Source organism: Tursiops truncatus, chromosome 2 (genome assembly GCF_011762595.2).
Source record: "Tursiops truncatus isolate mTurTru1 chromosome 2, mTurTru1.mat.Y, whole genome shotgun sequence".
NCBI lineage: Eukaryota > Metazoa > Chordata > Mammalia > Artiodactyla > Delphinidae > Tursiops > Tursiops truncatus.
The window spans coordinates 160728251-160752588 of NC_047035.1; the positions used below are offsets into that span (position 1 = coordinate 160728251).

The 24338-nt window shown below is 36.6% G+C and overlaps 1 protein-coding gene across 1 annotated transcript in view; it reads left to right on the forward strand.

Annotated features, from left to right (window-relative positions):
* MALRD1 (MAM and LDL receptor class A domain containing 1) overlaps window positions 1-24338 on the forward strand; it is a 661524-nt gene that overhangs the window by 165493 nt on the left and 471693 nt on the right. Inside the window, exons 13-15 of the mRNA XM_019933374.2 lie at window positions 6981-7078; window positions 14994-15167; window positions 23496-23616. Of these exons, the coding sequence (XP_019788933.2) occupies window positions 6981-7078; window positions 14994-15167; window positions 23496-23616 (393 nt within the window). The remainder of the gene's footprint in view (window positions 1-6980; window positions 7079-14993; window positions 15168-23495; window positions 23617-24338) is intronic.

Consider the following 24338-nt stretch of genomic DNA (forward strand, 5'->3'; position numbering starts at 1 on the left):
ACTTCCTTGTCTTGTTCCTGATCTTAGAGGAAATGCTTTCAGTTTTTCACCACTGAGAATGATGTTTGCTGTGGGTTTGTCGTATATGGCCTTTATTATGTTGAGGTAGGTTCCCTCTATGCCCACTTTCTGGAGAGTTTTTATCATAAATGGGTGTTGAATTTTGTCAAAGGCTTTTGCTGCATCTATTGAGATGATCATATGGTTTTCGTTCTTCAATTTGTTAATATGGTGTATCACATTGATTGATAGGCATATATTGAAGAATCCTTGCATCCCTGGGATAAATCCCACTTCATCATGATATATGATCCTTTTAATGTGTTGTTGGATTCTGTTTGCTAGTATTTTGTTGAGGATTTTAAAATCTATATTCATCAGTGATATTGGTCTGTAATTTTCTTTTTTTGTAGTATCTTTGTCTGGTTTTGGTATCAGGGTAATGGTGGCCTCATAGAATGAGTTTGGGAGTGTTCCTTCCTCTTCAATTTTTTGGAAGAGTTTGAGAAGGATGGGTGTTAACTCTTCTCTAAATAGAATTCACCTGTGAAGATCTGGTCCTGGACTTTTGTTTGTTTCAAGATTTTTAATCGTAGTTTCAATTTCATTTCTTGTGATTTGTCTGTTCATATTTTCTGGTTCTTCCAGGTTCAGTCTTAGAAGGTTATACCTTTCTAAGAATTTGTCCATTTCTTCCAGGTTGTCCATTTTATTGGCATACAGTTGCTTGTAGTAGTCTCTTAGGATGCTTTGTATTTCTGCAGTGTCGTAACTTCTCCTTTTTCATTTCTAATTTTATTGATTTGAGTCCTCTTCCTCTTTCTTGATGAGTCTGGCTAATGGTTTATCAATTTTCTTTATCTTCTCAAAGAACCAGCTTTTAGTTTTATTGATCTCTGCTATTATTTTCTTTGTTTCTATTTCATTTATTTTGTTTCTATTTCATTTGTTTCTAATTTTATTGATTTGAGTCCTCTTCCTCTTTCTTGATGAGTCTGGCTAATGGTTTATCAATTTTGTTTATCTTCTCAAAGAACCAGCTTTTAGTTTTATTGATCTCTGCTATTATTTTCTTTGTTTCTATTTCATTTATTTCTGCTCTGATCTTGATGATTTCTTTCCTTCTGCTAACTTTGGGTTTTTTTTTTCTTCTTTCTCCAGTTCCTTTAGGTGTAAGGTTAGATGGTTTATTTGAGATTTTTCTTGTTTCTTGATGTAGGCTTGTATAGCTATACACTTCTCTCTTAGAACTGCTTTTGCTGCATCCCATAGGTTTTGGATCATTGTGTTTTCACTGTTATTTGTCTCTAGGTATTTTTTGACTTCCTCCTCGATTTCTTCAGTGTTCTCTTGGTTATTTTGTAACGTATTGTGTAGCCTCCATGTGTTTGTATTTTTTTATGTTTTTTTCCCTGTAATTCTGATCTCATAGTGTTGTGGTCAGAAAAGATGCTTGATATGATTTCAATTTTCTTAAATTTACTGAGGCTTGATTTGTCACCCAAGATGTGATCTATCCTGGAGAATGTTCTGTGTGCACTTGAAAAGAAAGCTGTTTTTGGATGGAATGTCCTATAAATATCAATTAAATGTATCTGGTCTATTGTGTAATTTAAAGCTTCTGTTTCCTTATTTATTTTCATTTTGGATGATCTGTCCATTGGTGTAAGTGAGGTGTTAAAGTCCCCCACTACTATTGTGTTACTGTCTATTTCCTCTTTTATAGCTCTTAGCAGTTGCCTTATGTATTGAGGTGCTCCTATGTTGGGTGCATATATATTTATAATTGTTACATCTTCTTCTTGGATTGATCCCTTGATCATTATCTAGTGTCCTTCCTTGTCTCTTGTAACATTCTTTATTTTAAAGTCTATTTTATCTGATATGAGTATTACTACTCCAGCGCTCTTTTGATTTCCATTTGCATGGAATATCTTTTTCCATCCCCTCACTTTCAGTCTGTATGTGTCCCTAGGTCTGAAGTGGGTCTCTTGTAGACAGCATATATATGGGTCTTGTTTTTGTATCCATTCAGCAAGCCTGTATCTTTTGGTTGGAGCATTGAATCCATTCACGTTTAAGGTAATTATCGATATGTATGTTCATATTACCATTTTCTTAATTTTGGGGGGTTTGTTTTTGTAGGTCCTTTTCTTCTCTTGTGTTTCCCACTTAAAGAAGTTCCTTTAGCATTTGTTGTAGATCTGGTTTGGTGGTGCTGAATTCTCTTAGCTTTTGCTTGTCTGTAAAAGTTTTGATTTCTCCACTGAATCTGAATGAGATCCTTGCCAGGTAGAGTAATCTTGGTTTTAGGTTCTTCCCTTTCATCACTTTAAGTAAATCATGCCCCTCCCTTCTGGCTTGTAGAGTTTCTGCTGAGAAATCAGCTGTTAACCTTATGGGAGTTCCCTTGTATGTTATGTGTCGTTTTTCCCTTGCTGCTTTCAATAATTTTTCTTTATCTTTAATTTTTGCCAATTTGATTACTATGCGTCTCGGAATGTTTCTCCTTGGGTTTATCCTGTATGGGACTCGCTGTGCTTCCTGGACTTGGGCGGCTATTTCCTTTTCTGTGTTAGGGAAGTTTTCGACTATAATCTCTTCAAATATTTTCTCTGGTCCTTTCTCTGTTTCTTCTCCTTCTGGGACCCCTATAATGTAAATGTTATTGCGTTTCATGTTGTCCCAGAGGTCTCTTAGGCTGTCTTCATTTCTTTTCATTCTTTTTTCTTTATTCTGTTCCACAGCAGTGAATTTCACCATTCTGTCTTCCAGGTCACTTATCCGTTCTTCTGCCTCTGTTATTCTGCTATTCATTCCTTCTAGTTTAGTTTTCATTTCAGTTATTGTATTGTTCATCTCTGTTTGTTTGTTGTTTAATTCTTCTAGATCTTTGTTAAACATTTCTTGCATCTTCTGGATCGCTGCCTCCATTGTTTTTCCGAGGTCCTGGATCATCTTCACTATCATTATTCTAAATTCTTTTTCTGAAAGGTTGCCTATCTCCACTTCATTTAGTTATTTTTCTGGGGTTTTATCTTGTTTCTTCATCTGGCATATAGCCCTCTGCCTTTGCATCTTGTCTCTCTTTCTGTGAATGTGGTTTTTGTTCCACAGGCTGCAGGATTGTAGTTCTTCTTGCTTCTGCTATCTGCCCTCTGGTGGATGAAGCTATCTAAGTGGATTGTGTAAGTTTCCTGATGGGAGGGACTGGTGGTGGGTAGAGCTGACTGTTGCTCTGGTGGGCAGAGCTCAGTAAAACTTTAATCCACTTGACTGCTGATGGGTGGGGCTGGGTTCCCTCCCTGTTGGTTGTTTGGCCTGAGGCAACCCAACACTGGAGCCTACCTGGGCTCTTTGGTGGGGCTAATGACAGACTCTAGGAGGGCTCTCGCCAAGGAGTACTTCCCAGAACTTCTGCTGCCAGTGTCCTTGTCCCCATAGTGAGCCACAGCCACCCCCTGCCTCTGCAGGAGAACTTCCAAAACTAGCAGGTAGGTCTGGTTCAGTCTCCCCTGGGGTCACTGCTCCTTCCCCTGGGTCCCAATGCACACACTGCTTTGTGTGTGCCCTCCAAGAGTGGAGTATCTGTTTTCCCCAGTCCTGTCAAAGTCCTGCAATCAAATCCCACTTGGCTTCAAAGTCTGATTCTCTAGGAAATCCTCCTCCTGTTGCCGGACCCCCAGGTTGGGAAGCCTGACGTGGGGCTCAGAACCTTCACTCCAGTGGGTGGACTTTTGTGGTGTAAGTGTTCTCCAGTCTGTGAATCACCCACCCAGCAGTTATGGGATTTGATTTTACTGTGATTGCACGCCTCCTACCGTCTCATTGCGGTTTCTCCTTTGTCTTTGGATGTGGGGTATCTTTTTTGGAGAGTTCCAGTGTCTTCCTGTCGATGATTGTCTAGCAGCTATTTGTGATTCAGGTGTTCTCACAAGAAGGAGTGAGATCATGTCCTTCTACTCCGCCATCTTGGTTCCTCCTTACTATACACCTGGTAGTGCAGTGGACAAGAATCCACCTGCCAATGCAGGGGACACGGGTTCAATCCCTGGTCCAGGAAGATCCCACATGCAGCAGAGCAACCAAGCCACGACCCCTGAGCCTGTGCTCTAGAGCCCGTGTGACAACTACTGAAGCTTGTGCACCCAGAGCCCATGCTCCGCTACAAGAGAAGCCATTGCAACAAGAAGGCCGCACACTGCAACGGAGAGCAGCCCCTGCCCGCCACAACTAAAGAAAGCCTGCGTGCAGCAACGAAGACCCAACACAGCCAAAAATCACCCCTCCATTCTTTATTTTTATACTGTGCTGGTTAGCTAGCTCTTCTGGGGTATATGGGTGTACAAGAGTTTTACAATGAACAGTTCAGATTAACAGGAACACTTTCTTTGGCATATTGTAATTCCACAGGTCTCTTAAGTTAGTGTATTCTGTGGAGCAGGCTTGCAAGAAAATAAATCCAGAGACGTAGTCCTAGAAGTACATGGGTCTGGGGGCAGAGTTCAGTATCTTTAGGCCTAACCTGCATATATAAACTTTAAGTCAATATTATCTGTTTTTCAAATATTTGGTTAAAATTCTCTCAGGATTGCTTTTAGCTTCCACATCAGTTTTTACTAACATAATATTTTCATAATATCTTTCCATCTAATAACATGTTATCTCTTTTCATTTAATCAGAAGGCTTATAGTTTTCCATGGAGTTTTATAATGTTCTTCATATAAGTCCTGTCCCATTCTTGTTAAATTTATTCCTACATATTTTGTATTATTGTTGTTAACTGTGAGTAGAATATTTCTTACCATTCTAAATCCCGTGTCTTACTGCTAAGATAAATAAAAATGACTTAAAAGTATTTCTCTGTTTCTATTTACCTTACTAAATTCTCTTATTAATACTTGTCTTTATTAAAAGATAGAATCTGTTGGGGTTTCTATTTTCACAATTATATTATTGGCAATACATGTGGAACTCTCTCTATTTTTCTATTGTGTTTACTAGAAATTTTATTCTCTTGACTTCCACATTTACTAGATTTATAAGATAATCCTAGTCCAAGATAATTAATATTATCTCATATTTCCTCTAATTACTAATGGTGACACAATTCTCTAGGTAGTTTCTTATTTTAATTAAAATAGTTTTGTTGTTTACCATTGAACATGTTATTTATTTTGAGGTTGGTCATTAATCTTTATTAAGTGTTTTTTAAAAATATTTTATTGAGGTTATTTGGAATGACTGACTGTTTTTCATAGTCTTTTCAATATTTGTTGATATGAATCTATGATTTTACTCTAATTTGTTGATCTAATTGACTGTTGATATGTCTGTTAAATCAAACCTCTATTCTTGGAAAGCTCACTTGTCAGGATACATTATTTTTTGATAAGAATTTCAGGTGCAATTGAAACATTTTAATTTGAATTTTGTATGTATGATCATGAGTGATATTGCTTTATTTTTATTCTGTTTTCATCATTCTTAACATTAGAGATATCTGGCATCATAAAATGAGTCAGGGAGCTCTCCATAGTTTTCTAAGACCTGAGATATACGCAAGTCATGTGCAAGTATTTATTCTTTAAAAATTAAATAAAATTAAATAAAATTAAATAAAATTAAATAAAATTCAGCTGTAGGGTCATATGTTCTGTTAGATTTTTTTCCTATCACTTTTCCAGTTACTTTTGTGGCATGATCAATTTGTTCAAACCATTTGCTTCTTTTAGATTTTGGAGTTTTAGAGTTTATATGTTTCATCCTTCATTAACTGCTTGTTTGAAATCATCCATATTGTTTTAAATGACCAGGGGAGTAAGATCTTTGAATGTATGTTAATTTTTAGAATTTTAATTTATGTTTTGACAATATTCAGTTGAGTTTTACTTGAACCTCAAGTAAAGGATTTTTAAGCTGGTTTAATTTTTCAAAATCATCTTTTCCTACTCTACACTTTTATAGGGGAAATAGAGAATTTAATGAGCTCATATATACTGTTTCTGTTACTCTTAGTTTGGATTTTGGGAACAGTGATCTTTATCCTTCCCAATTGGCTTTGAGATTTAACAGCCATATAAACTGGGTTCTATTTTTCCCACTCAGAGACCACACTGCTGACTTGCAACCTTGGTTGTTTGGTTAAACATGTGGTGGTATCTGTAAAGTAATATGTTTTAATTCTGAAATCCTTTTCATTCTGTGCAGTCAGCATTGATCTGTGTCTAAGAAAATCACCTTCTGAATGTGTTTTTTTTCATCAGAATAGTTGGCTTTACAAGTTGCCCATCACTCTATGATTATCAAAGGGCAGGATCAGGACTTGACATTGTTTAGCATAACCTTCCTTGTAAATTTTCAATATTCAATGAAGCTACCCCTGACAGCCGTTCAGAATGTGTGATCCTTTGAGTTGCTAAGAGATGTTATCCCCCCCGTACATTTGCCATGAACACATCCACTGTAGTTAAAATCTAGAAGCAGTTATTTTGTTAACACTAGATTAGATCTTTAATTAAGCTTTCATCCCCACTAGCACAGACAGCAGTGTCAAACATGTAAGCCCCAGGAGAAACCAAACTCATTCTATAGGCTCGTATCCTTCAGTACATCGTGAAGAAACTTACAAGCAAATGTCTCATGGGAATTTTGTAAGGGTATGTTGAATATCTAATTGTAAACTTAGAAGCTTCATTTAATTTGATTTCTAACTATGATGTGAGTTAAGCCAATAAACATATTTGTTGAGAGGATTTAGATCAAGAGCTTGTTTTTTCATCAGTTGGGTTTTATTTTAGATTTAATGTTATCCATATGAAAGCACTTTTTGGTTATCTACAGAGCTTAACGGTAAAGAAGTAAAAATGTAATTTTCTTTATCTGATTGACAGTTGAATGTGTGCACGTTAGCGCAAAGAATGACTAAATGTCCAATAGTAGAATTTGTATCCATATGGCTTTACGTTTGTTTTTGCAGGATCGTTTATTTATTTGGGGGCACATCGATCACCTGCAGTGGCCAAGCTTGGAAGTCCTGTTCTTACAAAATCACTCAATGCCTCTACCCCGTGTCAGGTACCCAGTTATTGGAATTTCCATTGGCCATTCTGTAGTTGTAAACTGTTAAGCTTGGGTTACTCTAGCTAGTAAATGCCGGCTGTGTTTTACTAATATTTTCACAATAAACTGAGAGATTTATATGAGCTATTTCAACATGAAATGTCATTTCGTTCCAAAAGACATTTGCAGTATATAACTTACACCCTTCTTTTGGGGGGCCTATTCAAAACTATTTCTGTCATTTTGCATTCTTTCCATGTAGTCTTTCAATAATTTAAAGCTGTGGATACAGGTTGCCCAAACTGCTTGTTATCTTGGCCAACAGTGTTAGTTGAGGAAAATAAAAGCAGTTCAACAAGTTCTACTGAAAGAAAAATGAAAGGATGAATAAAGAAAGATAAATATATGCAGAAAAAATAATTACATTTCCAAAATTTTATTTTTTCAGTTAGTCCTTCTGGTGCCAGGTAAACACAGACCAAGGGATAAAATGCTCAGGTCATTTCCACAGCACAACAGAGAAGAAAGAAGAGGGACTTTTGGAGGCAGGTGGACCTAGTTCCAACTGGTTCCAATCTCAGTTCTGCCACAAATGATATGCTTCCTTTGAGACTCAGTGTCCACACTGGAAGCATAGTGTTAGCCTGCCTTCTTCACATGGTTGTGAGAATTCAAACGTGATTAAGTAAAGCACCTGGAAAAGTATTTGGCAGGTATTAGGTGTTCAGTAAACATAATCCCTTTACTTTCTGTAACATGAATGCCTATTAGATGCTTCTGTTCAGCTTGCCTTGCTTTCCATCCTTTTGAGAGTTCTGACATGTCCCTAAGCCTTTAGGATTTCAGCTTTTTTTTTTCTTGGTTATCAGAAAATAATGAAGGGATCAATAGTGCCACGCACTAAATTCATCACCTAGAAGTGCAGGTGTTACAGCACTAACACAGGCATTCCTGATGATAAATTACAGATCATCAGACCTTTATAATTAAAGTATAAATTTCATTATACCTTCAGCTTGATATAATTCTCAATGAGAGTGTCCAGAACTCTTAATAGGTTGTCCTCTTTATTTTTCCCCTTTGGTTTTTGCTGCCCATTTCTCTGTGGGAATTTGGATTAAAACAACTGCCTGGACTCCACTTCCACCTCACCCAGATGGACTCTAGAGTCTCCCACCTTTGGTTTATTTTAATTAAATCTTATGTGATAGATGTACGCTTTTCTTTTTCTTTCTTTTTTTTTTTTTTTTTTTTTTTTTTTTTTTGAGAACTCCTGAAGCATTTAGTTGCTCTTTACAAGTACTTTACAGGCTTACTGAACTTTAATTTAAGGTCATATACCAAAGCAATGCAATTGCTGTTGTTAAATTCGTTAACGACACTGGATAAAAAAGAATAGAATTTGTTAATTCTCCCTCTTACAGAAATGTGAACACTAACACTAAGAGCTTATTAAAAATTCTGAGACTCACTGAGAAATCAAAGAGTTTTCTTCTTTTTAAAGATGATCTACATTTCCCATTGTTGTATGTGGGTAGCCATTAATTTGTGGTCGTAGGGATTGACCCACAATTGATGGTTGTTTCTACTTGAGGACATTTTTCTCTATTGTGGCTTAAATTTGGAGCTTACCTGTGGGAGCTGTTGGGGTGGAGCCTCAGTGAAAGCAGTGGACAATTTAGACACTTGGTGGTTTATCTCTCAGAACCAAGTCCTCAACCTTCCAAGGCCTTGGATATACTGATTTAGAGGTTTGCCTTGGTTTGTGGAAAAGTAAGAGTATTACAGACTGCCAAAGAGGTATTTGTTTTTTCCCTTTTATCTGCCTCTGCTTGAATGTTGGTAATCTTTGAGTTAGAGGGAGGGATATTTGGATTACTTTATAGTACTTTCCAGCGTAGAATTACTATTAGATTGTTAGAGGTTATTTATAGTCTGAGATACACATGGCCAAAGTGCTCTCCCATAGGAGTATTCTAAGAATATACTATTACTGTTTTATAAGTTTGTGGTAATGTGGGATTCTTTCTTTCATGAAAGTTACAAAATAAGCTAACAAACCAAATTCTTATCTTCTTGAGTAATCAGAAAATCCAGCCGATCTTCCTACTTGGAACATATTGATTGATAATAGTTGTATTCATGGAATAGTGAATGTTCTTTATTATATTTATGGTAAAGTGGGGCGGTGAAACAACCAGAGTTGGGCACTTTGATATGATTAAAGCCTTCATTATATGGAATTACATTTTTTTCTCTACATAATCATACCAGGCTAACAGAGTTAAGAATATTTGTTTGAAAGGACTTTAAAGGAATATGAAGCTTTCTTTTGAGTCTTTTTTTTTTCTAACAGCAGCCTTTTAGGGTCATTTTGCATGAATTACTCTGTACTTTATGTGTAGCCAACACATGGCATCAACATGCAGAATTGTTCCTGTAAGTACTCATTGTTCAAGATGTGGACTTTTATTTAAAAGCTTCAAAAGCTCCTTTGGTCACTGGTGGAAATTTGGCATTTTTCCTTGGGGTAACCAGGAGATAGGACAAACAGAACATGTGGGAGCCAGAAGCTAGTATTTCTTATTGCTGTCGAAATACTGTTCTTTTTTTTTTAACTTTTTCTTTTTTTAATTAATTTATTTTATTTTTTATTTTGGGCTGCGTTGGGTCTTCGTTGCTGCGCACGGGCTTTCTCTAGTTGCGGCAAGTGGAGGCTACTCTTTGTTGCGATGCTTGGGCTTTTCATTGCGGTGGCATCTCTTGTTGTGGAGCATGGGCTCTAGGCGCACGAGTTTCAGTAGTTGTGGCACGTGGGCTCAGTAGTTGTGGTTCACGGGCTCTAGAGCGCAGGCTCAGCAGCTGTGGTGCATGGGCTTAGCTGCTCGGTGGCATGTGGGATCCTCCTGGACCCAGGGCACGAACCCATGTCCCCTGCATTGGCAGGCAGATTCTTAACCACTGCGCCACCAGGGAAGCCCTGTTACTGCTTTTAATAATTTAGGAAATGTAAAATCTGAAGGAGATTTATGTGGATATTAATATTTTCTCACTCTCATATTTGAGCTACTGTATAAAAGACATATCTCACTTTTAGGACTTCATAATTAAATATAGCAGGACTGATAACATGAAGCTTCCACTTTCAATGCCATTTTGTGTGTTTGTCTTTTGTTTTTTTTTGTATTCCCCAACTCATTTTGCTATTCTAATCCTCTTTAATCAAAAAATTCATACAATTAAAAAGAAGTGAATAGAGATACCAGGAAAAAGACAGATGAAACAAAAAATAGGTTGGCTCCAAAAATAAAGTTTACGAGGCCCAGGCTACATTTTTGCATCTAAGTTTTCCAGCAGCCAATGCAGAGAGAGACATGTGAGAACTCATTTGGTTCATATTCAAGGAAGTAAAAAACAAAACAAAAATAGTTCTTCTGAGACTTCTCCCCTGATTGCACACATACCAGTGTAAATGTTCTTTCTCTGATTCAGTGCACACCTATTGCTTCCCTACTCCGTGCTCATCATAGCCCTCAATGTTGGGAATATACTAGGGACAATGTAAACACGTTTGCCATAACAAAGTAAAGAATTTAGTGAGGCATACTGATAGCAGTTCAGTGTGAAGTGCTACAGAGAGTGATAAAAATATAAAATACATATAATATGTAAGTATAATATATAATGTAACAGTATATAAATTAAACATAAATAAATATAATAGATAACATACACATATATACGTATAAACCATATATATAAGTGATAACCCACTTATAACAACTCTCTCAATGAGTTTGAAAAGGCCATGTCTTGTAATGTTCCCCAAGTAGAGTTATGAGCTCATAGCAAAGAGAAATTTAGAAAAAAAAGTAATATACAGTGGGGCTTGGAATGGTGCACTCATGATCTGTTCTCTGATTGTTTTGTTTACTCCAAGGATAGTATTAGAGCATGAGATAGATTCTAGAGGAAGCAATGGTTTATTGGGGAAAGGTTGAGCAGATATTCTTCCCAGTTGTACATTGTCAAAACACATGAAGATTAATCATTTAGATGAGAAAAACAGATTATATTTTATTGAAGATTGCAGACTTTTACTTAAGCTTGTTCAGATAAAAAGAGGCAAAAACATGATTATGAATAGGAATCATAAGAATCACTATGGTAATGATGAGGGGGGTGTGTGTGTGAGAGAGAGAGATAAATGATCCCCCCTACACTGACTTAATTCCACTTGAGTTTTGAGGAGTTACAGATATCTTGTTTCTTTTCCTTTTTTTTTTTTTTAAACTTTTTTTGTGTTTTACTCTTTTTATTATCCTAGATCTTGAAGATATAACAGGTGTAGCAAATACCAGACAGGGGTCGACATGAAGCAGAGAAGGCAGAGGTAGCTGAGAATTTGGAGAATAACTGAGAAAAGACATGAAGATCTGACTAAAAATCTCCCTAATTAGGGAAGCAAGTAGAACAAAGACCATAGGAAAGTTGAGGAAAATAGCAGAAAATTTGAAGAGTTCCAACTGGAGACAGACCAAAATAAAATGAAACAGAAAAGAGAAAGAAAGAAGACATTATTTTGAACTTCTAAATAATGTCCTGTTAATGTCCTTTGCAGAATTTAGTGTCAGAGATTTACTAATTAGTAATTACTACTTGTTCCTAATTACATTCTTTTGTAGAACTGGCCATTCCTCTGGGAATATCACAGGGCACTGTAGAAACCAAACAACAAGATTAGTTATTCACCTACACTCGATAACTAGTAGTATAAGTCACCTGATATGGTGTCCTTTCTTTTTATAGTAAAATGAATGATTCAGTGTGTGTGTGTGTGTGTGTGTGTGTGTGTGTGTGTGTCTCTTTTGGTGGCACCAAGTGGCATGTGGGATCTTAGTTCCCCAACCAGGGATGGAACCCATGCCTGTTACAGTGGAAGCGTGGTCTTTTTTTTTTTTTTTTTTTTTTTTTGCTATACGTGGGCCTCTCACTGTTGTGGCCTCTCCCGTTGCGGAGCACAGGCTCCGGACGCTCAGGCTCAGCGGCCTTGGCTCACAGGCCCAGCCGCTCCGTGGCATGTGGGATCTTCCCGGACCAGGGCACGAACCCGTGTCCCCCGCATCGGCAGGTGGACTCTCAACCACTGCACCACCAGGGAAGCCCGGAAGCATGGAGTCTTAAATGCTGGACCTCCAGGGATGTCCCAGATTCAATATTTCTAAAAATATACAAATAATATAAAATCAGAGAACACAATTAAAAACAGTAAAGTAATTTGAACTTCATTTCTTTTCTTTCCAATTTGCAATTAAAGGAACTGCTTTGTTGGAAGTTATTTAACCACAGGAAATTTTCTTGAATAAAATGATTCACGGTCTTGCATAGTCACCCTATACATACAACCCAAGTTGTGCATATATATACAACTTAGTGAAAACCGAGGAGAAATAAAAGCAAGCCTTTAATATTAACATTTTATATAACTGCTTTTTAATGAATCAGGCATGAATCAAGACAGTAATTTCCTTTAAAATGAAAAGTAGTAAATAAATTTTAAATGGTTGGCATAATTTTAACATACAGCTCTTTTTAATAGAATTTTCTGTGATGGACATTTTCCTCTGCTATGTCCACTATGGAAGTCACTAGCTACAAATAGCTATTGAGCACTTAAAATGTGATGAGTGTAACCAAGAAAGTGACTTTTTCATTTTGTTTAATTCATTTACATGTAAATAGCCACACTGTTTTCATACCTTTGTCATTATACGCATTATACTTAATTGTTCCTTTTCTTTTCACTCTCTCCCATAAAACTCTGAGGTCCTTAAGGACACTTAATTCCTTGCACATTTTGTAACACAGAGCAGGTCTCTCTTTCTGTCTCTCTTTGAAGGTTTATAGACGTTTGCTTTAGCAAGAATGCTGATAGCTCCACTCCAACGTCCTTCTTTTCTTCAATACCTATTAACTGAATACCTACTGAATACAAAGTGCCTTGATATGTTCTAAGAGGAATTCACAGCATACATTGTGCTTTTGAGTTTAAGACTCAGTGGTCCACTACTAGTGTGTATCACAGTGAGAGCCACGGATGTTGGCTAAGTTCCTATCGAAAATCACAGCTGTATTTATAAATTTTGTTCAGTCATTTTACCCTTACCAATATTAAATTTGAAAAGACTCTGGAAAGTTTCTTGGTCTATACCAAACTAAAGAATTCTCCTTAAATCTCTACAATGCTATTTCTGTTTTAAATTAAATATAAAATTTAAATTAAATATAAAATTTAAATTAAATATAAGTTCTAAGCTCTTATCTTATTGAATATAGATCCCATTGGTATTTACTCTTAATGCACTATTAAAATAACTTCGCACTGGTAATGTACTGAGTGACAATATGACAGCTTGAAATTCTGATGGGGCTTGCACAGCTCTTGTGCAACTAGTTTTACAGCTCCATTTTGCATATTTACAAGCTTGGAACATGCTGAAACTACAGCAGGGATCTAAAGTTTAATTATGGTTGAGGAACAAACATCCTCCCTTTCCATAGAATTTAATCAAACACTTCTGTTTGACTTTACATTTCTTGCTTAAAGGCCTGAGTGTACGTGAGCTTGGTAGTAAAATCTAATATGAAATGAACAATCAGAAAGAATGCTTGGATCAGTTGGTGGCAATTCAGTAGACATTGAAAGAAAAATGTGTACCACGTTGGAACAGAGAATGCTTGATGTTGTGAACAATTTTTTAAAAGAGCATTAAAAATTTTTTTTCAACTTTCATCTCCACTGAAATTGGTACCAACAGTGAAATAAATGGGATAATAAATAAATAATATATGTAATAACATCTGTCCACATAAAAAAATAAAAGCCCAATGACAAAGGAAGATAACCAAAAATTTAAAATGTAGTGAAACTGAAAAGGAGTCACTTTGAGTCCAAAGAGAGTGATTTCATTTCTCAGGGACCTCATCTCTGAATGATACTGTGTTTTCCTTTGAAATCTGCAGCATTAGAACTCTCTATGGCATAATGAGAAGAAGAAAAAATTGCTGTGTGTCTGAACTTGCTTTAGTGGGGTTTTTTTGGTCATATTTTGTATTGTGTCATCCAACCACTGAGGCAATTAATTTTCACCTTGCACAGGGCCCAGTATTTAGTAAATGCTCAATAAGTATTTGCTGAATAAACGATAGTGCTGAATTCCACATTATAGCTACTGCTGTCGGCACCTTAAAATACTCCTCTGTGTTTTCTCCACTACCTAGTTAACCTGTCAGTCCTTTAGATTATGTCATCACTGGTGGTGAGTAGGAACCAAACTGATCAAGTCAGGGCTCCCTGGCCTCAAAAAGAACATTTTCTAGTTGGATTAAATTATTGATGAACAGTATTATATAATCTCCCAAGTTTTTTGATAATGTCACAATGGAGAAGGAATTAATGAAAAGTATTCATAGCATTTTTCTCTTACCTGAGAAATCAGTTTTTGAGATAACTTTTTCTTGGATTGAGACATCAAGGAGAATGAATAGTAATACATGGTTTTGTAATTTTTGAGTCAGATATAGAACGTGTATCTCCCCAGATTCATAAGAAGCAATAGCGAAGGTTCTGTAAAACTTCCATGACGGTGTGGACAAATACATGTCCTCAGACTTGTCTGAGCCGGGTGCTAGTGTCCCATTTCTTTAGATATCTCTGTGGCATGTGTTAAAAATATCAGTTAATGTAGCTACCTTGAGCCTTTTTTTTAAGGAGGAAATACAAAGGCTGTCAGAAGATGTACTTAGCATTTTCTGGGTCTGCATGTTTGGAGGAGAATTAAGAAGTAGTTTGGGGTATTTTTAACTATAGAAGAGCTACTGGACACAGGTAAATGGAATATTTATATCATTGAAACACATTTTTCACCAGGTGCAGTTTTGGTATCGTTTGTCTCAGCATTCACATCTCTCGGTTTTTACAAGAACATCACTGGATGGGGATTTGCAGAAGCAAGGTGATCTCATCAGAGTCTCCAAATCTCAGTGGAGACAAGCAAAAATCGATCTCTTCGCGAAGGCTGGAGAATCTACTCTGCCTTTTCAGGTAAGCACGTAAGAAATTAATACAACTGAGCCGAAGATGCTTATTTAATGCTGATCTTTCCAGATAATAATATAATACATATATCCCATAAATGTATTTGATGTTAATAAAGCAGACATTCACAATCAGGGATGAGAAGGGAGGTTATCCTGATTGCTAAAGACTTACTTGTGGAAGCGTAGCAAAAATGGAGATAAGAATTGAATAGGATGGCAGAGAGAAGAGTAATTTAACAGGAAAATATTTGTTTTCTTAAGTGAGGATGGTGGATTATATGAGGTAGTGAAAAAAATCTGGGCTGCACTCATATTTTAATCCTATTGCCTTATTTTCTGCTGCCCATTAATACTGAGAATTTTATCACTTTTATGTCATTTACTTGGTTAATAATGAAAGAAGGAAACTGTAGCTTATCAGATGGGTGCAGCAGCTTCCACCCTCCTGGACATGACTCCTTTCTAGATGATGTTTGCAAAGAGCTAGTTTAGAGACTAGATTAGATGGTGGAACATAGTGGAACACTCACTGCCTTAGGAGTCACATAGTCTGAGTTCCCATCTCTGCTCACCCCATGTGTTGTTAAGTGATTGTGTACATTACATCTTTGAGCTTCAAATTTTCCAATCTGTGAAAACCACAGTGATAATAAAAGCAATGCTTGAGAGGACTCTGGATGAAAGAGAATGTAGCTAAAATGGTAGCTATGAACAGGAGCTCTGGAGCCTGGGGTTCAAACCCAGGTGTCCAGTCAGAGGGAAGTTGCTTAATCCTTCCATGCTTCTGATTCTTCCTCTGTAAATGGGGTTGGGGAAGTAAGAACATTGTTGGGGTGTTAGGAGCCTCTGAAAAATAACACACCTCATCTGGTACTCATTTCCAAACTGAGGTAAATATAGAAATCCAACAGAGAGAGCACAAGATATTTTGGAGAAGATGTATTTAAAATAATACCTGACCTCAGAACACACAGCTCCACCCAGAGAACAGCAGACTGCTAGAGAATACAGGACTCATCCTTTGGGGAAAACCTTGTTACCGTGAGTGATTATGATGTGTGAGTGTTGTTTTATGGGTTGGAATACATGCCCCCCTCTGGTGGAGGATGTTGATAATGGAGGAGACTATGGACGCCTGGGGGCAGGAGGTGTGTGGGAACCCTCTGTACCTTCCTCTCAGTTGTGCAACGAACCTAAAACTGCTCGAAAAGTCTTAGTAAAAAAAAACAAAAGACAAAACCCAGAATGTCCTTTGTTAGAACTGGCTATTTGAGAAATATTATGAGTTGAAACTTGTGCCGTTCTCTCTTGGCCTCGTTAACCTACCATCATTATTGAAGAGTTTCGGCACTGGGTATTTTTTTTTTCCTGTTTAATATTTCTTCTTTTGGGATTTTTGTCTTGCTTTGTTTTGAGGTGCAAATTGAGACTGCTCTTTATTATCTGGGGGCATATTAACTAGTTTTTAAACTGACCAGTGGGTTGATGGAATTTTGTGACTTGGTGTCCACAAATTGGTGATGTTTTCTGTCTTCACCCCCTCCGTGCTGGATCAGCACCACGTGTTGGCTTTTCTCTCACCTACCTGGGGGCTCCCAGTCGGCACCAATCAGCCTCTTCTTCTTCTTCTTCTTTTTTAATGTATTTTTGTGGCCGCACCATGCGGCATGTGGGATCTCAGTTCCCCGACCAGGGATCGAACCTGTGCCCCCTGCATTGGAAGGGCGGAGTCTTAACCACTGGACTGCCAGGGAATTCCCAGCCTCTGCTTAATGGTGCTGGCTTTTTGAGGGGAGTGAATTGTCCTGGGTTCTTGCTAAGCAGCCGTGTTTAATTCAGCCCGAGAAGGTAAGGATTTTAGCATGCACCTCTGTTCCTTCCTATGTAATCTTGTTACTTGGCCGAAGTACAGGTTTGTTTTAGAAACTACAGTTCAGTGAAAAGAAAAATAAGAACTGTTCTCTCAGATGTCACTATTCAGAAGGCCATTACAAGTCCACAGTCTCTAATCAGCAATTTGGAAAATTAAAATTTGGAAAGCAATAAGCTTTTGAAAAACAAATTAGAGGCAAGATTTCTCCTGACCTGAACCAGCGTTAGGCAGTTCATTTAGTGATGTGTTGGATGATAAAGTGCTGCCCCCAGTCTCCCTGAGGGTATCAAGTAATATACATGATACATTTTAGATGAACATCCTCAACTCTGAACTATTCAGATTTCAAAACCCAGCTGGACTCAAAGACTTTGGTGAAGGAATTTGGACCCTGTGTTAACATTCTGGTATGAATAAGTCCAGATTTTATACACATACACACGCACACAAGATACATAAGTACACACAGTCACACACAGATACATATACATGGTTTTATTTAATACATTAATATTACTTAGATATATTATTAAATCTTTCAAACAAATAGAAAATAGAGAGGCAAATACCCTTGTATTCACACCTCAGAATGAACTAATATGAACATTTTGTTTGCTTATAATGTTGATAGGTTTGCTTCTAAAGATGCAGCTTTTGTCCTCTTTGTACCCTTTTCTATTCCATTTCTTGTCCTTTACAGGAAAAAAAAAGTTCTAATATGTTGTTTTTAACCTGATTTTTCTAAGTCTATTTTCAAAACTATGGAAATATGCATGAGGAGTCTAGCTAGGTTCAGTTCTACTTCATTCTTTTATCAATAGCAAATGGAAAAGGTATTATACCTACAAATAGTCAATCTAGCTTTTAAATATTCAAATATTTAAAGTTTATCTTCTTGGAAACAAGCTCCTTTGGCACTTTAAATTTAGTGGACTGAATTATTTAAGGGTGACCTTAGTCATCGCCTGGTCATCAGTTCAGTGTGACTAAACTCTGAACATGTATTTATATGGCGTCATCCTATATAAACATTGGAAAGGAGAAAGGCATAGGACTGTATGACCTCTCAGTTGGTTCTCTTGTAGCCATGAAATTCAGATTCAGTGTGGTCCTTTTATGTCTCTTGTACACATCACAATAGAATGCAAATTGCTCTGAGTTCCTTAGGAAATCAGCACCCCTGGTTAGGTAGGGCTTTCATTTTTCATAGTGGAAAAGGATTAGGCTTACTGTTTATTTTGTAAGAACAGCAGATTAACAACATTTCAGTATTCTCTCCATTTTCTGTGCAGTTTTTATTGGAAGAATGTAAATCAAGTAGTTAATAGAATTTTTTCAATCTGTTTTAACTGGGCCTACTCATTTTATATGTTCAGTGTTTTACACAAATATTTAATTTACAATTTCTTTCCTAACTGTTCTTCTTAATTTCATATCTAGAGGTAGTACTTTTTCTGAATACTGTCTGTTGATTTCCAGTTGATCTACTCTCTTTGAGTTTGCTACTAAAACATAATTGTGTCATATTTCAGATTTCATTTTAAAATGACCCTTTTGTGAAATTTTCCACAATGATTGACCATGTTCGCTCTTGATCAGAGTCAATGGGATAAATCAATAACAATTTCCTGATATTATTTGAAGATTCAGTGAAGGGTGAGATATATAATGCAAAGTAAAAGCTGGTCTAGTCTCTGTAATGTTGCTCTGTCCTCAGCCTTCTTAACCTAGGGCTTCAGTCAATCTTGTTTTGCCAGGTAGCTCTGTTCTGCAGTATCTGCTAAAGACCAGTTATCTCTTTATTTCATGATAGTGCTATAGTACAGCATAGTCACCCATGGCTCAGGTCACACATTTTTCATACTAGATATGTGACCTTCAACCAGTAACTTCAACTCTCTAAGCTTCTGTTTCCTTTGCTTTAAAATGTGGAAGAAAATAACATCATCTTCACAGTGTTAAAATAAGTGGACGTGCCTGGCATGCAGTAAGCTCTAAATAAAAGCTTGCTGTTGATCTTATTTTTAATACCACCATCATTCATCAAAAATTACTATAGTCGAATTTTTCTTTACTGCATCTTACTATATTCCTATTGTCTCCATTTCCTCTTAGATTCATATTTATTCACTCTCATTATTCTTTTTTAAAGCAAGATATCAAAGAACCAAAATTTAAATATGCTAGTTGAGTATTTTTCTGGAAAAGTTTCTTTCTGTTTTGCAGATCTAAAAAGTAATCACTTGATTATAGACAATATTTACACGTTGCTGTGCTTCCTGAAAGAAAAACAAGAAGTGATTCTGTTCACTCAGGGAGTAATATAATATAATTGGATAAGACAAAAATCAGCAAGATCCTAAAAAGTAGTTTTAGAAGGAAAGATATTTACATATAATTTGAAATTTTAACTCTCAAATTACCTTGAGAAACGTATAAAATGAGGTTTTCACTCTGCCTTTGTCAATGATTGAAACATTTCTTGTGAGCAACCTCTGGCTCACATACCAATTATTACATGATACTGTAGTTCCCAAAGGGAACTGCCTTTGGTGACAAATCAAACGATCAGCTTGGTTAAAGCAAGTAATACAAAATAGGAACAGTGAAGATGATTTTGGAATAATCAGGTGATATTATTTACAGATATGAGATACATTTTTTTTAAAGGAAGTAACATTATTCTCTGTTTAAAGTTGGAAAATTTTAATTAATGGTCAAATTATAATCGTTCATTACATGGTCCTGAATTTAATTATGTAGAAGTAAGCAAGCAGACATGTACATGACCTAATATCATCTTTATTTTACTCTGGGAGTTTTTTTTTTTTTGCGGTACGCGGGCCTCTCACTGTTGTGGCCTCTCCTGTTGCGGAGCACAGGCTCCGGACGCACAGGTCTCAGCGGCCATGGCTCACGGTCCCAGCCGTTCCGCGGCATGCGGGACCCTCCCGGACCGGGGCACGAACCCGCGTCCCCTGCATCGGCAGGCGGGCTCCCAACCACTTCGCCACCAGGGAAGCCCTGGGAGTTGTTTTATACTTACATTTTAATATGAAGATGTAAAAGAGCCTAGTGGTTTTCTTCGGACAAAATGATGTAACCATATTTTAAAGACCTATCCCATCATTCAGCTCATCCCAGGGCGCACCCACTCCATTCAAAGAATAGGAGCATGTACCTCTCCTGGGACACAGAAGTGCCCCAAACAAACATTCTTTTTCCAGCTTTCCTTTGAGTAGTGTAGTCCTTCAAATATGGTAGTCATAACTACCTGTCTAATGAGTTTGAAGAATTAAACATCTGTATTTTAATTGACTTCAATGTAGGACATACTAGAATAATGAATAAAAAAAATTCTTCCAAATTAAAGCTGTCCAAATACATTACAATAACTTAATGATGTTAAGCATAATTTATTTCTCACAATGCTTGTATACATTTCATCAAAATCCTTCTTTAAAATCTATTACTATTTTCTGCCTCTTGTATGAAGGCCAAATTTCTTTGCTAAGACTCTACAGAAACCAGCTCTAATCAGAATTTAAAAAATCATTAAAATTATATACATCTCATTGTAAAGTATCAAAAGTTTCAGATTAAGAAATCGTCCCTCCTGAGCATCCTTACCTTCCATCATAGTCTGTATTTTCAGGTAACTATAACACTAGTTTATTTTTAGCTCTAGACCCTTTTCTACTTAATTAATATGTATGTATGTACCACATATATCTAGAAATCTGAACCATGTGTATTTTTAGCCTAAGTAGTACCATACTATAAATTTTTTCTGTAATTTAATTTTTACTCAGAAACTTATGTTGAAGGTCTTTCCGTATTAGCATACAGAGATAGATTTTTTTTTAACTGGCTCAGTAGTCCATGATCTATATCACCATTTATTTATTGATTGACATTTGAGTTGTTCTGATTCATTTGCTATCAAAACCGACATTAAAGCAAACATTCCTGCCCAGGGTCTTCATATGTGTGCCTATGAGTGTCTCTCTAAGGTAAACCCTGAGGATGGGCTTAATTTTTGTAGTCTATGCTATTTATCTTTTTTTTTTTTTTTTTTTTTTTGCGGTACACGGGCCTCTCACCGTTGTGGCCTCTCCCACTGCGGAGCACAGGCTCCGGACGCACAGGCTCAGCGGCCATGGCTCACGGGCCCAGCCGCTCTGCGGCAGGTGGGATCTTCCAGGACCGGGGCACGAACCCATGTCCCCTGCATCGGCAGGCGGACTCTCAACCACTGCGCCACCAGGGAAGCCCTATTTATCTTTTTAATAGATGTCATCAGATTGCTGTCCACTTGGGCTGCACCAATTCAGGCAGTCAGTCCTCTTCTCTTAACAAATATTTAGGCAATAATTCATTTAGGCAAAAAATCCTATACTCCTACCATAGGGGAGGAAATAGTCTTTCTTGGCCCTATTAGGGTACCTGACTGGGTCTCAAAATTAAACTGATAAAGCAGATTAACAGGAGAAAAGCATATAAAATTATTTAATGTTAGTTTTACTTGACGTGGGGGCCTTCATAAGGAAATGAAGACCTGAAGAAATAGTTAAACCTGAGGGTTTTTGTGAGAGGTTTGATGAAGAGTGAATAGGTGTAGAAAGGTACGATAGGGCAAAGAGTATGAGCCGAGTGTAATAAACTGGGGAACTTAGCTAGGCCTGTTTGTTCAGCTTCTCTGTGTCCTTTTGTCTTCAGAGATAAGGATATCTCTGGCATAGGGAGGGCTCCTCTCACATGAGGGTTTGATCTGCTTTAGAGGAAAGGTCAAAAAGTCCATCCTGCACATACCATTTCTCAAGTTCCTTTGACTAGAAATATTCCATATGCTGCATAGGTGCCCTCTTTTGGGACAGCATGTCCTAAACCCCATCATCCTACAATGCCCAAAGTTTTCTAAATATACTCTACATGTTCACATTTCCTTTTTTTTCTTGTTATGTTACCAGTTTCTCATGGTAACAGAATCTTAGGCAACAATTAAAACTGAAGTTTAATATTACCTCTTTGCTAAATCTTTTTTTTTTCAAACTCTATCTCATATTCTTGACAGAAATAATGAAGTGCTTTTCTTTGATTTTTAGTATCTTGTATCTCTCTCTTATATAGTACTTATGGTATAGCTTAGTTGTTAATGTATCATATCAAGTAAATTCTAAGATCTTTGAGACCAGCAATCCTCCCTGATTACATGGAGATGCACTTACTAGCCGTGTCCTGGTCTAGTGGTCCTGCTATGCATCCTTAAGGCTCTGGACATAAATTCATCCTTCTTCTTCCCTCCCTCCCTCCCTCCCTCCCTCCCTCTCTTCCTTCCTTCCTTCCTTCCTTCCTTTCTTTCTTTCCTTTCTTCCTTCCTTCCTTCCTTCCTTTCTTTCTTTCTTTCTTCATTTCTTTCTTTCTTTCTTTTCCTTTCTTTTATGGTAAACAACATAATAATGTGAGTGATTAACAAGAAAGAAAACAATATACCAGTCATTATTTAGAATGTTAGAATAAATTAAACTTAAATAGATGCCTCCCAGTGCTTTAGCATATGAGTGTTATTAACCACTGTATGTGGTTATCTACCTCACTAAGTAGGTTTCCATATATGTATATATAATATATATATAAGTATTTAAATATTCGATACAGAAATGAGTTGTTGCCTTCAGCCAACCTGTTATAAACGAATTCAGATTTCAATTAAACTGAGTTGTAAACCACACAGTTGATTACCCCAAAGAGCTCATTTTAAATGCTTATGACTTAATGGCTCCAATGGGAAGGCAGCCTTCAGTCATGATGAATGTTACAACTTCTAATTGAAACAAGGTTACCTAAGATATTAGGATTACCTAAGATATTAGAGTTACCTAAGGTGCTGTCAAAGGAGTTATGACTTTATAAATTCCTCATTTGAATGTTCTGGTCAAACAATTTTCTAAAATTAGTTTGGAAGTTTGGGACAGATGCAGATGAGCTTCTCTACACCAAAAAGTATGTTTGTAATAAATTTACTTTTGTTAAAAAATGGTTAAAGAAGACAATTTAGGTGGTACAAGCAAGGTTTATTCAGCACTTCATGAAGCAGACAGTCTCTATTTGGAGAACTGTAAAATGGGTGGAAGGCAGGAAGCTTTATAGGGTAAAGAATAAAGAATGAGAAAGAGTAAAACAGAAAATATCGAGTTGACTGGGGCCATATAGTCAACCTTGTTTAGGGTGAGAAGGAACAAGGAAATATAGAGCCCAGAGTTGGCTTGAAGTTGGGGGACTGACTGCTGAATATACTCTGTTTCTGGTCAAGGGGAGCATTAAAGGGGCATGAAAGTTACCTAAGTTTTGGTTTGCCGTCATGGCATCCAGGGCAGGAATGGCTCCATTTTGGGCCTAGAAAGTTATTTCAAGACTTTTATAGTATATTTTTAATAATTTGTCTTTCTGTAATTATAGTTAATTTTAGAAGCTACTGTTTTGTCATCACATGCTACCGTTGCTCTAGATGACATCAGTGTATCCCAGGAATGTGAAATTTCATATAAGACACTTCCAAGTACTAGCGTTCAAAGCAAAGGTAAGTTTTTTTCTTGTGGTTGCTGCAGTTTTGAACATTAAAATAATTAGTTTTCCTTGATATCAAAATATAAAATATATTAGAATCCTTCAATAATATAGTTCACTAATGCCTAATACCAAGATGTGGATTATATCACATGTCCCTGAAAACTAAAACATATTTTTTTACCTTTTAAAATATATTTTTACCTTTTTAAAGGAATATGTTATATCACAGTCTAGGCCTTAGGCTCCCTTCTAATAACATTCTACATTTGTGGCTAAAATTGTCACATACAGATTTTTTTTTAATTATAAAAGTTATGAATTTAAAATATTTTGCATGTTTTAAAACACTGCTATAAAAATTCAATTGTATTTTAATTTTGTTTGACACTTCAAGTGAATATGTAATTAACTTCATGTTTCACAATCACTCAGGAGTTCAAAAACATTATCATGGTTGAAAAACTGACTTAAGGCCAATGAAAAATTTCAAACTTGACCCTAAAATTCTGTGTTTAAATTCAAAACATAATATTTTCAAGAAACAGATGGAGTTCGGCTAATTCTTTGACTAAATATTTTGTAGAGGATTTCAGTTAAGAGACAGGTATATTGTCATAAAAATGGATCCCAAATAGTAGAATAGGCATTTTTGAAAATCTAACCGTAGTTTAGGTTCTGAGAGTGCATTGAAATGGTATACATTGTGCCTGCAGTTACTTTGTTATTTTAACA